Source organism: Hyperolius riggenbachi, chromosome 1 (assembly GCF_040937935.1).
Source record: "Hyperolius riggenbachi isolate aHypRig1 chromosome 1, aHypRig1.pri, whole genome shotgun sequence".
Classification (NCBI taxonomy): Eukaryota; Metazoa; Chordata; class Amphibia; order Anura; family Hyperoliidae; genus Hyperolius; species Hyperolius riggenbachi.
The window spans coordinates 622821994-622842263 of record NC_090646.1 but is presented as its reverse complement, the minus strand read 5'-3'; the positions used below and the strand labels follow the sequence as shown (position 1 = coordinate 622842263).

General features: G+C 46.6%; 1 protein-coding gene across 1 annotated transcript in view; it reads left to right on the top strand.

Annotated features, from left to right (window-relative positions):
• Nucleotides 1-836: 836 nt before the first annotated feature.
• LOC137529073 (succinyl-CoA:3-ketoacid coenzyme A transferase 1, mitochondrial-like) overlaps nt 837-20270 on the top strand; it is a 219170-nt gene continuing 199736 nt past the window's right edge. The window contains exons 1-4 of the mRNA XM_068250995.1: nt 837-919; nt 9613-9721; nt 11297-11405; nt 18692-18782. Of these exons, the coding sequence (XP_068107096.1) occupies nt 9650-9721; nt 11297-11405; nt 18692-18782 (272 nt within the window). The 5' untranslated portion in view covers nt 837-919; nt 9613-9649. The remainder of the gene's footprint in view (nt 920-9612; nt 9722-11296; nt 11406-18691; nt 18783-20270) is intronic.

The following is a 20270-nucleotide window of genomic DNA, read 5'->3' as shown; positions in this document are numbered from 1 at the left end:
GCCCCTGTGATGCGGACAATTGGCCGCGTCCGCCGGAAGTGACGGGCCCGGTACCGGCGGTTCCAGGAAGCGGAGGAGGGCGGCGTGGGAGCGATCCAGGCTTATGGGGCTGGAAGAAGCCCCAGGTATGTATAACAGCCTTTTTCTATTTTTAGATTGTTTTCCTCTCTGGTTCCAGGAGTGTACTGCGCAGACACAGACCATACTGGGCTTGCTCTGTGCGCTCTTGATGACATCAGCGGGATCGAGGACACGGCAACGCAGGCGCAGTGGTTTTCAGACTTTACAGTCTGAAATTCCAGAAGTGAACCGGAGGCGGGGCTGGAGCATCGGTGAGTGGCTGCGCCAACACATGATGTCTGCGGTGGACCGTTAGAAGCCCCGGGTAAGTTCAACTCATTTTCCCCTGACCCCCCTACAGTATCCCTTTAATGGGAGCCGATTCAAAAGAGCCGATTCTCCGAGAAGAGCCGGAATTCCCATAACTAGTTGATAGGGTCACTGCCACATCCTAGCACTACTGATAGAGATATACTGCTGATAGGGTCACTGCCACATCCTAGTGCTGCTGATACAGAAGCCTCTGTGCTGTAAGGTTAGATAAGGCTGGCTTTATTGGCATAATAATGATATGCTAGGCGTGCAGTCCCACCCTCAGCTCACACCTCCCAGCTCTGATCAGGCAGACGGGAGTCTCCAGCCCTCCTACACGTCATGGGCGCCCTCCTCCCCTCCTCTCTGCACTGATCTGGGCCTCAGTCTCTTCTCTCTCTGCCTTGTGTGGTTGGATTGTGCTGCTCTGTGTCGCTGGAGGATGTCTGCGTGTAAATTCCTGCCTGTGCTGGGGAGAGGGCTCAGCCTGCAGAGCACATGGAGCAGGAGAGTGGCTGCCAGCACAGCCTGGACTGCACACAGCAAGGTACGTATGCCAGCAGCTGCCCTGCTGCTTCCCTGAGCTGTTTACCTCTTTCCCTGGCACAGGGCTGCTGGCAGTGCTGGCCTAATGCCTGCACAGCACCCTGCATGCTCCTCCACCTGCTAGACATGCATTGGAAACTGTGGCTGCAGGTTAATGCATAGCAGCCATATATGCCCATTCATGCCCAGCACCTGACTTTATATAGCAGCTTAGCCCTGAGTGCCACTGGCTGTGGAATGACCTTGACGTCAGAGTGACGCAGGGGCCACCTGCAAGTTGTGGTGGAGGGAGAAAGTTGGCAGAGGAGGTGCAGCAGCAGCTGTTTGGGGAAATGTCCCTGGCTGCTACATTGTAACAGAGTCTTTGTCACATGGCGGTGCTTGTCACCTGTGTTGTCATGGAACATTTCCCTCACTGGAGATTGCATTGTTTCTGAATGGAATGCCCTCTTTGCAAGGTCACCTATGTAAACTGTAATGCACACAATAGAAAAAAGTGGGAAATATGTTGACTGTTATTCTACCATCAATATGTAAAATGTTTGTTTTGTATTTATGTAGGGCTAAAATCTTACACAGCAGTTTGCAGAGTTTATATTTTTGTCACTCAGGGCTGCTGTGTTTTTGGCAGTGTTTTGCCGATGTATTTAAATGGTGCTGAACCCACTACTGCGATTGCGATTAGGGGTAATCGCAATTGCAGGGCATGAAGCATTTTGAGCGTTTTGCAATCAATGCCAAGTATGGAAGTGCTGCAAAATCGTTTTGAAAAGCGATTTTGCAGCGATTTGGGGGCCAAGCAATTTGAATATTAAAATGAATGATACTTAGGCCTGAAACCCACTACAAAGCGCAAATCGCAATCGCTAGCGTTTATGAGTGTTTTTTAATTCAATTTCATGAGTGTTTTCTTGCGATTTTGGTAGCGATTTTAAAAAGTGTAAGCTTTTTGCCAACGATTGTGTAGCGATTTGCGATTAGCGTTTTTAATTCTGATTGGTCCTTACAATTTTTTATTTTTTTTTAGTGTGCAGTAATTTAAAAATCTTAGCAAATCGCTCTGTATAGAGATTCATGAGCGATTACGCCAGCGTTTATAAGCTTTACATTGCAGAAACGCTAACACTCAAAAATTTAGCTATTCGCAATCGCTCCAGTGGAATTTGGCCCATCCATTAACATTAGCTGAGTGTTTAGGGAAATCGCTAGCGTTTTGAATTGCTCCCTAAACGCTCAAAAAATCGCTCTAGTGGGTTCCAGCCCTTACTGGGTGTCCCGATGTCTGGCTTCTGTCCATAGCCCTGCCCCTTAACAGAAGAGTTCACAGGAGCTCCTCTGATTGGTCCTAGAGCAGTGTTTCTCAACATTTTATCGGTATGTACCCCTTTTAAAGCTCTGTACTCACCAAGTACCCCCTAGCATAGTAAACATTATCACAAGAACCCCTTGGCAAATATATATTTAATTGTAGTACACTATAATTGGTTCTAAACTATTTCCAAGCATTTACTATTGCTTTTAATTAGTTAAAACACTAATTTGGTGTTGTTTAAATAAGATTTATCATTTTCTGAAACTCTAAATCTGTTATTCTTGGTGAAGTATATCAGGCCCGAGTACCCCCTGGAACCGACAGATGTACCCCCTGGGGTACGCGTACCACACGTTGAGAAACTAGGTCCTAGAGAAGCACCTATGACCACTTCCTTTAGGAGGTGGGGCTACAGACGTAAGCCAGACATTGAGACACCTGGCAAGTATAATAAAATGTATTTTTTTTAAAAAAAGGGCTAATCGGAAGCGCTATCCAGTTTACTGTACAGTGCTTCAAAACGTAGTGATTTATGGTTGCTATCGCCCTCAGATCCCTTTTCCACTGCAAATGGCAATCGCGCTGCGGTTCTGATCGCATTCCATATTTTTCGCGTGATGGTCATTCTGTACAGTGTGATTGTGATTTTCTGGAGATAAGGGGTGGGGCTTTACAGCGCATACTGAGATCGCATGACAATAGCATAGTACCAAGCTTGTTATGCGATTTTGGTGCTAGTCTACTTTAGGCAACCCAGCAGGAAACCTCATAGGGAAATTTAGCTAACGCGATTGGATGGACAGCACCCTCTTGAACTGCTAGGTCTCCAATAGGTTATAGTAAACTACGCCCACACTATTTAGCCAATCACAATCCTTTGTGCTGTGATTGGACAGCTGTTTCCTATGAGGTTTCCTGCTGGGTCCCCTACAGTAGACTAGCACTGCAATTTTGGTGCACTCCTACAAACAACTACCGAAGTGTACTTGCAAGAAAAATACAGCAGGCTGTGCGATTGCACTTAGGTTAAAGAGGAACTCCAGCCTAAACATACTGTCATTAACTTACATTAGTTATCTAAATATATAATAGAGTAAGTGCCTCAACCTTCAAACAAGAAGAAGAAGTAGCGCCCTGCCCCCAGGGCCGGTCCAAGCAAGAAGAAGGTGCTGGTCCAAGCCAGAAGAAGAAGTAGCGCCCTGCCCCCAGGGCCGGTCCAAGCAAGAAGAAGGGGCTGGTCCAAGCAAGAAGAAGAAGTAGTGTCCTATCAAACCAAGGGCAAAAAGGGATAATTTGCATATTCAGTAGCAGTGCATTGTGGGTAACCACAAATGTTCACTTATAGCTGAATTATTGCAGATTTGCTTCTGTTTTAAGAAGGAAAATTACACCAAGATTTGCTTTTTTTTAGTAGAAGGGCTTTTTGGTCTATTTTATCCTTCTATACATTCTTGGTAGTTTGGGTCACCCTGAGCTGCTTGGTTACTCTGTTGTACTGGTCCAAGCCCTATCTCATACAGCCTTATCAATCCCTGCTACGTTCTGATGAGGATCAAATGTCTGAAACAGGCTGTCACATGCGGGATTGATATGACTGTGTAAAACTTAAAGCTATAGGCTTGCTTGGCTTACTAAGGGTGAAAAGCAATAATTTGCATATTTAGTAGTGGTGCATTGTGGGTAATCACAAATGTTCACTTATAGCAGAATTATTGCAGATTTTCTTCTGTTTTAAGAAGGCAAATTACACCAAGCTTTGATATTTTTAGTGGAAGGTCTTTTTGGTCCCTTTTATCCACTAGAGATGCGAAGTTCGGATCTTTTCAATGATTCGGATGATTTGAATCGGATCATTGAAAAGATCTTTGATCCAAATCTCAGATCATTTTACTAGGGAAGCATTGGGGGGGTGAAATGACTAGCAGGACAGGACTTTCCCTGCAGTGGACAGACAGAGAAGGGGAGGGGGGTGGACAGACAGAGAAGGGGAGGGGGGTGGACAGACAGGGGAGGGGGTGGACAGACAGAGAAGGGGAGGGGGGTGGACAGACAAAGAAGGGGAGGGGGGTGGACAGACAAAGAAGGGAAGGGGGGTGGACAGAAAAAGAAGGGGAGGGGGTGGACGGACAGAGAAAGGGAGGGGGGTGGACAGACAGAGAAGGGGAGAGGGGTGAACAGATAGAGAAGGGGGATGTGGGACAGAGACAGGCAGGGAGTGAAGAGAAGGGAGGAGGTGAACGAAGAGTGGTGAGCAGAGAGCAGAAATGTTTTTTTGCACACAATACCCAATTGCAATCATATGCTTTACATATATTTCACCTATATGTTCATCTGTATACTCTGAATGCAAACGTCTCACAGTGAAAGAAAGCATTCCCCTTTCTCACCTCGAACACATCATAAATTTAGGGAGAAGATAAGTGCAGCTGTTTAGAGCAGAGTACAGGAGGATCATATTGCACAGCAATCACTGTTCCAAGCTGTCTGCAGAGTTACTGAGCTGTGCTTCTCAGCCAAAAGTTTCCCATTTGTTCACAACTACAACAGACAGCCTATAATCAGCAGCACATTGCAGCCAGTAGTGTGCTCCACACATATCTGGCAGTGGCACCCATGTCCCCTCTCCCAACTACCTGTCCCTGCAAGGCTGGCTGGCTCCCCTCCAACTGAGCGATCCATCTCCGCTCTGCTTCCAGGACCCCGCTGCCCGCTGAGAGAGGGGGGCATGCTGCTCCTGGCTCCACCCCTTTTGATCCGAATCTGTTCATTTTGATGATCCGGATGATTCGACTCACAAAAGAGATTCGGATCAAATATCCGAATCGTTCATGATCCGGACAACACTATTATCCACCTATACATGCCGAGTGGTTTGGGTCACCCTGAGCTGCTTGGTTATTGTACTGGTCCAAGCCCTATCTCATACAGCCATATCAATCCTTGCCATGTACAGATGAGAACCAAAAGTCTGAAACAGGCTGTCATAAGTGGGTTTGATATGGCTGTGTAAAATTTAAAGCTATAGGCTTGCTATAAACCAACTAAGGGTTACTAAGGGTGAAAAGGAATTATTTGCATATTTAGTAGCAGTGCATTGTGGGTAACCACAAATGTTCACTTATAGATTAATTATTGCAGATTTCCTTCTGTTTTAGGAAGGCAAATTACACCAAGCTTTGCTTTTCTTTGTAGGAGGTCTTTTTGGTCCCTTTTATCCCCCTATACATTCCGAGTGGTTTGGGTCACCCTGAGCTGCTTGGTTACTCTGTTGTACTGGTCCAAACCCTATCTCATACAGCTGTATCAATCCCTGCCATGTACTGATGAGGACCAAAAGTCTGAAACAGGCTTTCTACATGTGGGTTTGGTATGACTGTGTAAAATTTAAAGCTATGTGCTTGCTATGCAACACCAGTAGCTCTGGATGCTTGCTTACCAAGGGGGAAAAAGAGTAATTTGCATATTTAGTAACAGTGCATTGTGGGTAACCACAAATGTTCACTTATAACTGAATTATTGCAGATTTCCTTCTGTTTTAAAAAGGCAAATTACACCAATACAGTGTGCGGCATTGCAGGAAGTGACGACAGTGGAACGCACGATGGAACACGGAAGAGGTTAGTCATCCCCGCCCGCTGCCTCTTACTAATAGTGGCAGCTGCTACTGTGCTTAAGCAGGAGGGGGAGGTTCCTGCTGAGCTTAAGCTGAAGGTAGAGCACACATGGGGGACCCAGTTTAGGGGGGGTCTGACCCCCCTCCCCGCCACTGTGCCCAATACCCACTTCCTGCCCTTTACCCTCTTATGCGGCGTATGCTACGCCGCGGGTCGGCTAGTGTTAATTAAAATAGGTAATATAATATCTTACCCACCTTGTTTTAAAAGAACAGGCAAATGTTTGATTTCATGATGGCAGCCATCTTTTTGGTTGACAGGAGGTGACAGTGAGCATGAGACACAGTTCCAACTGTCCTTTGTCCTGAGCACCTCTCCCAGTTGCTAGGCAATGTGAATAACAACATTGGAAATCCCATCATGCTCTGCACAGCATCAGGGAAAAAAAGCCTGGGCTTTTTTTTCTTTGATGGGTGGAGCTGCTTAGTTAAAAATGCAGCTAAAAATGATGCTTTGGTAAGAAAAACAAAGTTCTGATGCTGTGAAACTGTTAAAGAAACACCTTGGGCTCGATTCACAAAGCGGTGCTAACCTAGTTAGCATGCCTAAAGGCTTTGGGCGTGCTAACTAGGGTGCTAAGTACTTAGCACGCACAAAGCTTTAAGAAATCGTGCGCAAAACTTTACGCGTGTAAACCTTTATGCACGCATAAAGGTTTACTGTGCGCATAAAGGTTTACTGTGCGCATAAAGGTTTACGCGCGTGAAGTTTTGCGCACATAAGTTTGCGCGCAATGCAGTTCGCGCGCAAATTAGCGCACGAAAAGCTCTTTTAGGCGTGCTAAGGGGCTTCTGACATGCGTGCTAACAGTTAGCACCGCTTTGTGAATCAAGCCCCCAAGACTTTTCAGTTCTGCCGAGTAGATTTTTAGTCCGGAGGTTCTCTTTAAAATCTGAATGCCCCAGATTTCCACAGTAGAAAAGGGGCACAACGTAATGCTCCTAGTGAAAAATAGTTGTTTGTTTTTTTTGTTTTTGTTTATTTGGGCGGGGGTGGTGAGGGAGGGTCTGGGTGTTAGGAATGTTAGTTTTTATCGCTGTTTTTTGCTTCCATCTTCAGGATGCTCCAGAGCCTTCCACATCCTATACGACCCCTCTGCTGCCGGCTGGGACCTTCTTCATCTCATCGGCCACGCTCCCCTTCATGTACGATTGCGGCCACACTGAGCACCTGCTAGTAGGATCACACCAGCGCAGTTGCACGCTGGGGCAGGTTGTAATTTGTGCCGGCACAGAGTAGCCACGCTTGTACAAGGAGGGGAGTGCAGTCACGAGCAATATTCATCATTAACCTCCTTGGTGGTAACCCCGAGCTGTAGTCGGGGTGGAAAACCGCAGCTCAAAGTGGTAACCCAGACCTACAGTCGGGGTAGCCGCCGGAGGCTGTGTGTAGAGCAATGCGCGAAGCGGGAGCATTTCAACTCACCTACCAGGGGATCCCAACGTCGGCTGCCATTCTACTTCCTGTCCTCCGAGGCTCTGCTTCCCCGTGGTGAGATTGCCCTCTGTCGTCATGACGACAGCCAGCAATCTTACTATAGGGTTACAGCGCCACCCGGAGGACGGAGGGAAAACTGTAGCACTGGAGCCCAGGGAGAGGTGAGTGCTGGGCTGCTGCAGATCTCTCTCATGGTATGATTTTTTTTCATGCTTTTAGGGTCTAAAAGCACATGAAAATGTTATACTGTAGGAATCATACTGCCATGGAGGTTAATTTTGAATATTGTAAAGAGGTTCCCAGTGCTGGAACGGAGTGGAGTAGGAAGATCAGGGAGGCCTCTAAACTATCCACAGGCTTATCTCTATGCAGGTAAGTATCTAACATTTTTCTTTTGTTTTTTTTTTCTGTTTTTTTTTCTTTAGCTGCCCTTTAACATTCAATTGTAATATAAAAATTAGATATATATATATTTTTTTTAAGTATAAACATTTAACTACTTCAAAGCTCATGCCTCCCCCCCTCCTACCCCCGCACCATAATAAGATTGACATGACCAAGCTGTAGTAGTAAATCAGGAATGAACTGCTGAACTGCATTTAAACTCACGTTAAACTTTAACAGTGAAAAGTACATGAACACTAATTGTAAAAAGATTTACCTGCATTTCAGTTTCCTTGTATCACCTTGTGTGTGTCAAAGCGCACTACCGGTCTTATTGACAGTTCAGAACGTCTTGTGTTATCTGCGCTATGCTGGCTTTCAGTACAGAAGTGTTTGGCATCGGCTCCCGTTGTTCAGCATATGTGTTTTACCCCCGCTGAGGGAAACAGAAGCGCAGCATTTATATGACACGGGATGCTGCATGTTGCGTCCAAGGAAAAACGAGAAGACTGGAAACGTTGAAATTGAGCGCCGCATTGTTTATGCGAAGGAAGGTAACTGATTGGAGTACGAAGTAAATCGCTGCCGGGAGACTTGGGCACAGGATACAGCCAGTATATGGCTTATCCTGCTGCTGCACATGTCCCTGCGGCGTTAAATACTATTCCCCCTCCAGGTCCACATGGATGGTGGGGACGTATGTAATTCGGCTTTCAGCTATTGCTGGCGGCTGAATTACAGTGTTTTAAAAGTAACTTCAGATCCATCTTCTGAAAGCGCCAAAGCTACTCACTGAGCGCCGCTATAGATGTAATACCTATTACAGTCTATGGTGGCGCCGGCTGGGCCCAAATCTCCTGCGCTGGATTCAATGTGTTCGAAATGATTGTGCCGGTGGCAGTTTATTCACTCGAATGGATAGCGCTTAAACGAAGAGCGTCGTGCCCGTCGTTTACTGCTGTGAATGTGTCTGTGTGAACCGGCTCTGATACTGGAGGCAGTGGGTGTGACAGTGTTGAAATAAAGAGTACAAGACGGCTTGATAATGGTTAGCAGGCTAAGGCCTCCTTTCCACGAACTGTTGAGCTGTGTGCTCAGCAAGCAGTTACCAAGCAGAAGTAAGCAGTTATCATGCAGCAACGAGCAGTTACTAGGCAGCAGTGAGCAGTTATCATGCAGCAACAAGCAGTTACTAGGCAGCAGTGAGCAGTTGAGAGAGTTTGAGAGGCATTTCACTGCCTATCAGCGGTCTGTGGAAAGGAGGACTAACAGTTTGTGATATTACCATATCCTCTCCAGTGTGACGCCAAAATTTTGGCACGTGCCTCATTCTTTTTCCTATGTTGGTGTCACTTACAATGGCTTTAAAAAAATCTTACAGATTTGACAGGGTTTGAACTAGTCCATCTCGTCATGGGGGATATTGAGGTTTTTTCTTTGTACCCCATTAATGTAATGTGTGCCCCCAAGGCTCTCATATCTTTTGGCAGGCTTCCTCCAGTGTCCCGGATCTTCATTCCATCGCCGTCAGACGTCTGTATTAAAAACACATCAGATTCTTATCTTTCTGCACTTACCGTATTAAAAACAACAATATCATGTTTTAGCCGGTGTTCTACTTTACAGTGTTCAGATCTATATCAACCGCATACATATAAAAAACAACTGTAGTATCCATAAAACGTTGATATTTTTCAGCTGTAAACGTGATACATGGGTGCCTGTCTTGGAAATATTTATTATGCCATAAAGACTTTGCTTCCTGAGGCCTCCTTATGCTTTTAGTGCTGGGTAATTATGTGTAACATGTTGGGATTACCTGTGCACTTAACCATTTACTTCCACTCATTGACCTTCACCCCCCCCCCCCCCCCCCTCTTCTTTCAGGGCTGCGGCTGTTACTTTTCTACATCCAGTTCTCACAATGCCAAATTCTACAGTGATCCTGTTGATGCGGTCAAAGACATACCTGATGGCTCCACATTACTTGTCGGTGGTGAGTATTATTACTTATTGATTTATACAGTGCCCGCATCGTCTGTGGCTCTGTACAATAGACAGTACCGGTATGTAGTACATACTGTTGCATAAGGATTGAGAGGTATACAAAATTGATCTGCTCAGCTTATGAAGTGTACCTAAGATAAAAACAAACAAGGATTTATGCTTCCTCCAGCTTCCTGTAATGGGCTCCCTCTTTGTCTAACCCACTGATGGCATTCCTGGTAAGGTCCACCAACTGAGGCTCTGGCTGCACATCTCCATGGTCCCTCTCCTGAGGCTGGGAGTATTCTGCTCCTGCACAGCTACTAGCTTTAAAGGGAACCAGAGAGGAATGAACTGTAAAAATAGAAAAAGCTTTTATACATACCTGGGGCTTCTTCCAGCCCCATAAGCCTGGATCGCTCCCACGCCGCCGTCCTCCACTTCCTCTATCGCCGGTACCGGGTCCCGTCACTTCCGGCGGACGCGGCCAATTGTCTGTATCACAGGGGCTCCCTCCATACCCTTACGCATGCGGCTGCGCAGTAGGCAGCCACACGCGTACCTGTATGGAGGGAGCCCCTGTGATGCGGAGAATTGGCCGAGTCCGCCGGCCGACTGGCGCTTAAACGAAGAGCGTCGTGCCCGTCGTTTACTGCTGTGAATGTGTCTGTGTGAACCGGCTCTGATACTGGAGGCAGTGGGTGTGACAGTGTTGAAATAAAGAGTACAAGACGGCTTGATAATGGTTAGCAGGCTAAGGCCTCCTTTCCACGAACTGTTGAGCTGTGTGCTCAGCAAGCAGTTACCAAGCAGAAGTAAGCAGTTATCATGCAGCAACGAGCAGTTACTAGGCAGCAGTGAGCAGTTATCATGCAGCAACAAGCAGTTACTAGGCAGCAGTGAGCAGTTGAGAGAGTTTGAGAGGCATTTCACTGCCTATCAGCGGTCTGTGGAAAGGAGGACTAACAGTTTGTGATATTACCATATCCTCTCCAGTGTGACGCCAAAATTTTGGCACGTGCCTCATTCTTTTTCCTATGTTGGTGTCACTTACAATGGCTTTAAAAAAATCTTACAGATTTGACAGGGTTTGAACTAGTCCATCTCGTCATGGGGGATATTGAGGTTTTTTCTTTGTACCCCATTAATGTAATGTGTGCCCCCAAGGCTCTCATATCTTTTGGCAGGCTTCCTCCAGTGTCCCGGATCTTCATTCCATCGCCGTCAGACGTCTGTATTAAAAACACATCAGATTCTTATCTTTCTGCACTTACCGTATTAAAAACAACAATATCATGTTTTAGCCGGTGTTCTACTTTACAGTGTTCAGATCTATATCAACCGCATACATATAAAAAACAACTGTAGTATCCATAAAACGTTGATATTTTTCAGCTGTAAACGTGATACATGGGTGCCTGTCTTGGAAATATTTATTATGCCATAAAGACTTTGCTTCCTGAGGCCTCCTTATGCTTTTAGTGCTGGGTAATTATGTGTAACATGTTGGGATTACCTGTGCACTTAACCATTTACTTCCACTCATTGACCTTCACCCCCCCCCCCCCCCCCCCTCTTCTTTCAGGGCTGCGGCTGTTACTTTTCTACATCCAGTTCTCACAATGCCAAATTCTACAGTGATCCTGTTGATGCGGTCAAAGACATACCTGATGGCTCCACATTACTTGTCGGTGGTGAGTATTATTACTTATTGATTTATACAGTGCCCGCATCGTCTGTGGCTCTGTACAATAGACAGTACCGGTATGTAGTACATACTGTTGCATAAGGATTGAGAGGTATACAAAATTGATCTGCTCAGCTTATGAAGTGTACCTAAGATAAAAACAAACAAGGATTTATGCTTCCTCCAGCTTCCTGTAATGGGCTCCCTCTTTGTCTAACCCACTGATGGCATTCCTGGTAAGGTCCACCAACTGAGGCTCTGGCTGCACATCTCCATGGTCCCTCTCCTGAGGCTGGGAGTATTCTGCTCCTGCACAGCTACTAGCTTTAAAGGGAACCAGAGAGGAATGAACTGTAAAAATAGAAAAAGCTTTTATACATACCTGGGGCTTCTTCCAGCCCCATAAGCCTGGATCGCTCCCACGCCGCCGTCCTCCACTTCCTCTATCGCCGGTACCGGGTCCCGTCACTTCCGGCGGACGCGGCCAATTGTCTGTATCACAGGGGCTCCCTCCATACCCTTACGCATGCGGCTGCGCAGTAGGCAGCCACACGCGTACCTGTATGGAGGGAGCCCCTGTGATGCGGAGAATTGGCCGAGTCCGCCGGCCGACTGGCGGTAATGACGGGACCCGGTACCGGTGGAGGACGGCGGCGTGGGAGCGATCCATGCGTATGGGGCTGGAGGAAGCCCCAGGTATGTATAAAAGCTTTTCTTTAGATCCTCTCTGGTTCTCTTTAAAGGGATTTTGAGGAGTAAAAAAAAAATAAAATCGGAATTTACCTGGGGCTTTCTCCAGGCCACCATAGGTCGGGAGGTCCCCCGGCGTCCTCCTGGCTCCTTTCCCGGTCCCTCCGCATAAATCACGACCGACGACACCGGGGCCGAGTGTCGGGCTGACGCTTCCTGAACAGCCACCTTTATCGTCATCATGCCGGCCGCTATGCATCATCACGGTGGCTGGCGTAACAGTACTGCGCATGCACAGTTTAGAGTTAGAAAACTGCGCATGTGCAGTACTGTCATGCCAACCGCCTTGATGATGCATAGCGGGCGAGTTGATGACGATAAACGTGGCCGTTCAGGAAGCGTCAGCCCGACACTCGGCCCCGGTGTCGCCGGTCGTGATTTATGCGGAGGGACCGGGAGAGGAGCCAGGAGGACACCGGGGGACCTCCCGACCTACGGTGGCCTGGAGAAAGCCCCAGGTAAGTTGTGATTATTTTTTTTTTTTTTTTTTTTTTTTACTCCTCAGTGTCCCTTTGAAGTGATCCAGAGATGAAGCACCCTATGTATTTTACCATATATATCAGTGGGAACATGAGAGAAAACACCTACCCTGCTCTGTGTTTCATCCTTCACTGCTCACCCTGCTTGTTCTCAGCCCTGATAAAATCCCCGACTGAGCATTCAGTCTGGCTTTTCTCAGGAATCATTATAGCCGAGTCATTATAGCAGAGCCAGAAGGAGGCAGGCTTGGGCTTAAAAAGGCATCAAAGAAGACAGACTCAGCTATAATGATTCCTGAGCAAAGCCAGACTGAATGCTCAGTCAGGGATTTTATCAGGGCTGAAACAAGCAGGCTGAGCAGTGAAGAATGAAGCAGAGAGCAGGGTAGGGGTTTTCTCTAATGTTCCCACTGATATATATGGTAAAATACATGAGGGTGCTTCGTCTCTGGTTCACTTTAACAAACTGCTCAGCTAAATTAGAGTTACAGAGTACCCAGCAAGCTCATAGTGAACCAGAACTCCTAGGAGTGAGTAAGGGGCTACAAAGGACCAAAAAGCCCCTTCCTAAAATGTCTAGCAAAACAAAAGTTTGCCTTCCTTAAAACAGAAGGTATTTGCGATAATTCAGGTTGGAGTGAGCATATGTTGTCTCCCACGATGCATTGCTGCTGAATATGCAATTCATCCTTTGATGTCCTTGTAAACTAGCCACACCTCAGGATCCGCTGGAATGCAATGATGTGTCATCTTGCTAATTGTACAGAGCTGCAGTAATCCAGTTTCCAGGCTCCCAGAGACTCAGTCTATGTAACGGTATGATGAGGGGGTCCTCTGTATAATACAGTCCTCTTCCCTTTCAGTGTGAAAGACCAGAACCCTGGACAGCGTCACCTGGGCTGCTCAGCGTTCTAGGCATGCATACTTTAAAGGAACTGCAGCAGAATGTCCCTAGAGCTGATCATACACTTATAGATTGGCACCCTAATCAGGAAGTACAGGAACAGATTCCAGCAGGAAATCTATTAAAAATGTATCAAGCTGCAATGCAACACTATAAGCCGTCAATCTACCACCACTCCTGCCCCCAGTCAACCTAGATCTTCTGTCCTGTCCTGATTTGTAGTCAAAATTGACAGAAAGTTGATTGGATATTTTGGGGAAACCGATTCCCTGCAGATCAATCAAATTGAATGGGAAAATCGCGAAGTGTATGGAGAGCTTAAAGCGCATGTCTCCAAAACAGCTGTTCCTCAAGTTTCATGGTGTATTGCTAGTATGAATTAAGCCTGGTACACACTTTAATTTCTAATTGGCCAATCGCTGACTACTTTTACCACCTCCATGTAGTATGAGAGCTTGCTTCATAGTATTCAATATCTTTTGACCTTCACACTACATGGAGGTGGTAAAATTGGTCAGTGATTGGCCAATCACAATTGCAAGTGTGTACCGGACTTTAGGCTGAGAAGCTGAGTTTCAGCAAGAGAAAAGCGTGATACCAACAGAGAGAAGATTCCCTTTATGCTACATTTACTACGTTTTTGTGTTTGCAATGCAACCCCACTCACAGCAACACAAGACAAAAAAGCAGCAAAACAGGACTTGCTGGGATTCTGGTCATGTGACTCGCGAGGAGTGAAGATTTACTGTGTGATCCTTTGCAGTGTGGAGGTCATTTCAGGTACTGAGCAGCTGAACACCACAAGAGAAACATTACATACGCAGCTAACAATAGCTGCAGGCACTCCTCCCTGTCTGTCCATGGCCTGTGTCCTGTGACAAGCACTAGAGGCCATAGTGTTTATCTAGGGTTTGTTATGAGTAAGGATCGCAATGCTTAGGAGAACTCCTGGAGAAGCATGTGATCTGTTTGATCACATGTCGCCGCCGGCTGCTCCGTATATTGTATAGGAGGCAGGGAGAGGAGAGAGGCGGGGGGAGGAGGAGAGGAGGCAGTGCGAAAGCCGGCGGCTGCTCCGTATATTGTATAGGAGGCAGGGAGAGGAGAGAGGCGGGGGGAGGAGGAGAGGAGGCAGTGCGAAAGCCGGCGGCTGCTCCGTATATTGTATAGGAGGCAGGGAGAGGAGAGAGGCGGGGGGAGGAGGAGGAGAGGAGGCAGTGCGAAAGCCGGCAGCTTCATCTATTACATTGCCGCCGGCTATATTTCATTAAATTAACCAACTTGTAATACATTTGGCCGCAGCGAGACGGACGTAAAATACATTGTAGCTTAGTGTAATCGTTCCATTTCTAACATTGGCCGCTGTGCTGCGGCCACTTTGCACATTGGCCGGCCAGAACGCGAAGTGGCCACACTTTGGGTTCTGGCCGTAACATATATATAAAAATCTGTGTACAGTGTGTAAAAGGATTCGATCCCTCTCGCATCACATTTGTCAAATCTGGTGCTCATCTATTGGTATATGGCTATGGCCATGCACTGGTCTGGATAGTGTAATGGTTAAGGGCTCTGCCTCTGACACAAGACCACGGCTTAAAGAGACTCAGAGATGAATTGAAACAATAGATTTATACATACCTGAGGCTTCCTCCAGCCCCATCTGCACGGATCGCTCCCACGCCGCCGTCCTCAGCCGTCTCTATTGCCGGTACCGGCTCCCGTAACTTCGGCCAGTCGACGCAAACGCAATGCACTCCCTCCGTACAGCGCGTGCGTAAGGCAGGCACTGGAGAGACAGAGGGAGTCACTGCGCATGCGTACAACTGGCCACGACTGGCTGAAGTTACAAGACCCGGTACCGGCGATAGACGGCTGAGGATGGCGGCGTGGGAGCAATCCGTGCGGATGGGGCTGCAGGAAGCCCCAGGTATGTATAAATCTATTATTTTAATTAATCTCTGACTCTCTTTAAATATTGGCTCTTTTTGTTCAGTAAGCTGCACCTGCCTATAGAGCAAGCCCTCTGGTGCTTTGAGTCCACCAGGAGAAAAGCACAATATAAAGTTATATGTCTTGTCTATGTGGCCAAAAGATAGATCCCTCTCAGATCATTATCTGCTCAGGGAGGGATCTATAGATCGAACACACAGATTTTTAATAATTTCAGCATGAAATCTATTAGAAACCTATCTGAGTTTTCTTTTACACTGCAGATCGCACTGCCATTTTGATGCGATTCTGATGTGATTTTCACTGGATGATAGGAAAACCAGAACAAATGCAGCATGCTGGAATTTTTAAAATCACTTTGAAATCGCATCAGAATTGTGTTGGAATCGTATCAGAATTGTGTATAGTGTAAATGAGCGCTAATTGCAGTTTGCACAGTTCAATCTGTCGACCGGCCGCTGATCGGTTTCATCTTTTGTCTGGTGTTTCGCTATCAGTCGCCATGCTGGGGCATAGATTTTTAGCTGATTCCATTGATCAACTAGATATCAACGGTAAAAATTTCTAAGTAAATGGCCACGTTAATATAAGCGGACCTGAACTCAGAACTTCCCCTCTGCTCTAAAAAATAAGCAACAGCATAATAACCTGTAACCACTTAAGGACCACGGTCTTAAACCTCCCTAATGACCAGGCTATTTTTTACAATTAAGGCCACTGCAGCTTTAAGGCCTCACTGCAGGGCCGCACACAACCGATTTCCACCCCCCTTCCTTTTTCTGCCCACCAACAGAACTTTCTGTTGGTGGACTATGATCGCTCCCAGGGTGTTTATTTATTTATTTATTTATTTTTTGTAAATATTTTTTTTTTCTAATACATTTTCTTTTTTTTTAAATTTATTTTTATTCCAGTCCCTAGTCAGCCAATGAGCGCGATCGGGTGTCATAGGCTTCCCTGCCGCCCAGGGGGACAGCCGTGTCTCCGCCCCTAACACTTCACGCCAAAGTCCTGCTGCCGCCACGTTCACACCAATCGGTGTGGAGCAGTCGGAAAGCAGTTAAAGAAAAAACATTTCTCAAGTGGTACAAATCCTGAAATAAATCTGCAGTGTGTCTACTTCCTGCTTTCAGGGAAGCAGACATAGGGGTAACATCCTGTATTTACAAATTAGCTGCTCTGCCGAGTACTGCTGGGATTCCTGAGCTGACACAGATGAGAGCTCAAATTACAACTTGTGATTAGTCACAGATGAGGGTGAATTAGACAGGCTAAACTCTTTAAATACATACAGGGTGCATTTCTCTGTTTTCCTTTTGTGCTGTGCAAGTGTTCAGATTCACTTTAAGGGACATATAAAATCTAGTGGCAGAGGGGTATATAAAATACAGTGGCTGAGGTCAGAAGTGAGAATTTTACAGTGCTTATCAGTTTCTTATTACAGCTCTTGGCAGCAGTAACTATATTGTAGTCTATTCCTCCTTTGCCCTATTCTGCTATCATTTAGCACTCTCACTGCAGCTCGGTACAGCTGCCAGCAGTAATCTGGATGTGGCATTGTACCAGATATGGAATGTGAAGGAAGGATTAGTAAGAGAAGATGAATAGAGGGAGGAGTGTAATAGCTTGTTGCCCTGCTGCGTGTCTGAGAGAAACCTATAAACCAGTGTGGGATCAGGCATTGACACAGAGATACCATCAGGCTATAGGAAATGTACATACCTGTCCTATTGGTTTATGCATGCGATTTTTCTGCATGCCAGGATCTGTGTTTCCATTTTTTGGGATCTTTTCAATGACACTCTCTAGCCACTGTTTAGGTGATAGTGATTGAAAATGTGTCTATGGTTTGACAGTCACCCTGTCACTGTTGAAATGCCCACCTCAGCCTGTCATGGTTGATTGTCATCCAACAAACAGCTGAGCTTATAACTATTGTGAACCTTTGTTTTGGGTTAAATGTTAACCCAAAACAAATGTTAACACTATTAATGTAGCTTAACACTATTTCTACACTCAGACACCAGCCAAGCAGCACGGTCTGTGGAGGGGGGGAAAGGGGGGAAAGCAACTGGAAGTTTCGGAATGGAGAGGGGTTTAATTACCACAGCTGCACTGAGAACTACTGCTTTGACCTAACTTTGTATCTATGAAAGAGCCCAGTCACTCTTCTGCATTCAGAAGCCTGCTTTATATGCACAGTATTCTCCCCAGGCTCTTTAAGCCAGGTGCTGCACAGAGCTAATGTTGGTGAGCACCCAGCTGTCCTTGGCTTGCCTTTTCATTCTCCTCCTAAGCCAGGGGTAGGGAAACTATGGCTTGGGAGCCAGATGTGGCTCTTTTGATGGCTACATCTGGCTCACATACAAATCAGTAGGGTTGATTCACTAGGCTACACTGCTCAAGCAGCACAGCTTAGTGTGGCAGCGCAAGTAAAAATATCAAAGTAGCCATGCTACTGCTGTAGCATTCACTACTAACTTACTTGCACTCCCCCTAAACTAACAGCCACGCCAATTGTCCCACACTGGATCCTGTCAGGTCCAGTGACTTTGTAGGACGAGATCCCCACACTTTGATTGGCCCAATAGGCTGTCTGTCACTTGACGGGCAGCCCATTGGGCCAAAGTGCAGGGATCTCCTCTTACAAAGTGAATCAACCCCCAAGTCAGCCAGCTAATTGTACAAGCTGTTAGTCGGTATTTCTCCTGTCTGGCTCTCAGGGAAATTGCTGATGTTGCTAAAACCCAAGAGAAGCTGAAGACGTGTCTGACACTTCCGCTGCCCGGCGGATCAACTGTACACACATCACCATGGCAACAGGGATGTGAGCCCTCTGCTGCGCATGCGCACTGTCCCAGTTTGAAGCATGTTGTATGGCTCTCATGGAAATACATTTTAAAATATGTGGCGTTTATGGCTCTCTCAGCCAAAAAAGGTACCTGACCCCTGTTCTAAGCTGTAAGCAGAGTTGCACTGGCCCTGCATTCCCCATTCACACACCACCCAGCTACTTTTTCATGCCACTTGGCTGGAAACAAAATTCTGGGAGAGCACTGGATGTGTATTATTGGCACTTTTTTTTGCATTCATTATAATGTGTGAAAAGCTGCACAAAAGACAGGCAGAATCTTGACAGGGATGGGTGGTAAGGATTTGGATGTCTGGTATTGCAGATGCCTCTTCTCAGCTCTCCTTGTTCTGTTCTAGGCTTTGGTCTTTGTGGGATTCCGGAGAATCTGATTGGTGGGCTGCTGAAGACGGGGGTGAAAGGAATCACAGCTGTGAGCAATAATGCGGGGTGAGTGCAGTTTATTATTATTACTTATGATTGAGCAATCGCTGTATAATCTGTGGCCTGGTTCTGACTATTGCCAGACAATGTGCTTTTTATAATGTGTCCGGGTCGCCATGCTCCAGGCCTGTTTATATAACCATAAAATTGGGTTACTGACTGTCTATGAACTGCGGTGCTGACTGCTTAACTATGCTTAACATAGGTGATTCGCTGCAATTGCAAGGATTCATGGTCATTGCACTTTGCCAGTAATCAGTAAAGCACCGGTGCAGTGTCGCCCTAAGCGAGCTTTCACACCGCAGCGTTGCTTCAGCTGTTGTGAAACAGTCCTTCTTTCACCTAATGAATATTGCGAAAATTAAGCAACTCATTCCTTTAGAGCATACATGTCAAACTCCGGCCCGTGGGCCAAATCTTGCCCTCAGGGCCATTAAATTTGGCCCCAAGTGGTTTCCCCACTTTGCATTATGTTTGGCCCTCTCTAGACCACCAGGGAAGCTATGTTGGGGGTGAAGCCCTAGAACACCAGGGAAGCCATATAGGGAGGTAGGGGAAAAGCAGTAAACACCAGGGAACTGTATAGGGGAGGGAGGGGGCCACTAGACACCAGGTAACCATATAGTGGTCAGAGGGGGGCCATGAGACACCAGGGAACTTTATAAGGGAGGATGCTGTTCAGCAGACATTGAGGTTGGCACGCGAATAGGTCCCAGTATCCAATTTCGTCTACGTTGTATTTGAGTTTGACATCCCTGCTTTAGAGGATCTTCCAATCCTAGTTCACACCTTCATCATCACATCACGTCTGCACTATTGCAATGCCCTCTATGCAGGCCTTCAAAACAGAGACCTACACCACCTGCGGCTAGTACAGGATGCTGCCGCAAGACTGTTAACAAGCCAATCCTGCCATTGTTATGTAACACCAGTCCTTTGCTCACTTCACTGGCTACCTGTAAAATGAAGAATACTTCTCAAAATTGGCATGCTAACATTCAAATCCCTACACAACACAGCCTGAAGGATATGTTGTAACTGCACCACACCTCCCACAACCTCAGATCAACAGGATCCAATAACTTGACCTCCTCCAGAGTCCAACTAAAAACCTTTGGAGACAGAGCTTTCTGTCATGCTGCCCCTACCTTGTGAAATGCCTTGCCAAACTGCTTCAGCTCTGGACACGTTTAAATCAAAAATGAAAATCCATCTGTTTAGTCTGGCATTTTTTATTACGTAAAGTGTACCTGAGATGAGGGGGACAAAACGTTTTATACATACCTGGGGCTTCCTCCAGCCTCAGCTGCACAGATCACTCCCATGCCGGCATATAAAGGCTCCTAGATGCTCTGGTATCAGCCTTGTTCTTCACGGCCAGTTGGGGACATTTGACGCAGTGTCGGCAGACGCACTCCCCCGTCTTACTCCCCGGCCGAGGGGCGTTCTGCGCATGCGCAGTACGCCCGGGTGCCGCAGAGAACGGGGCTGTTA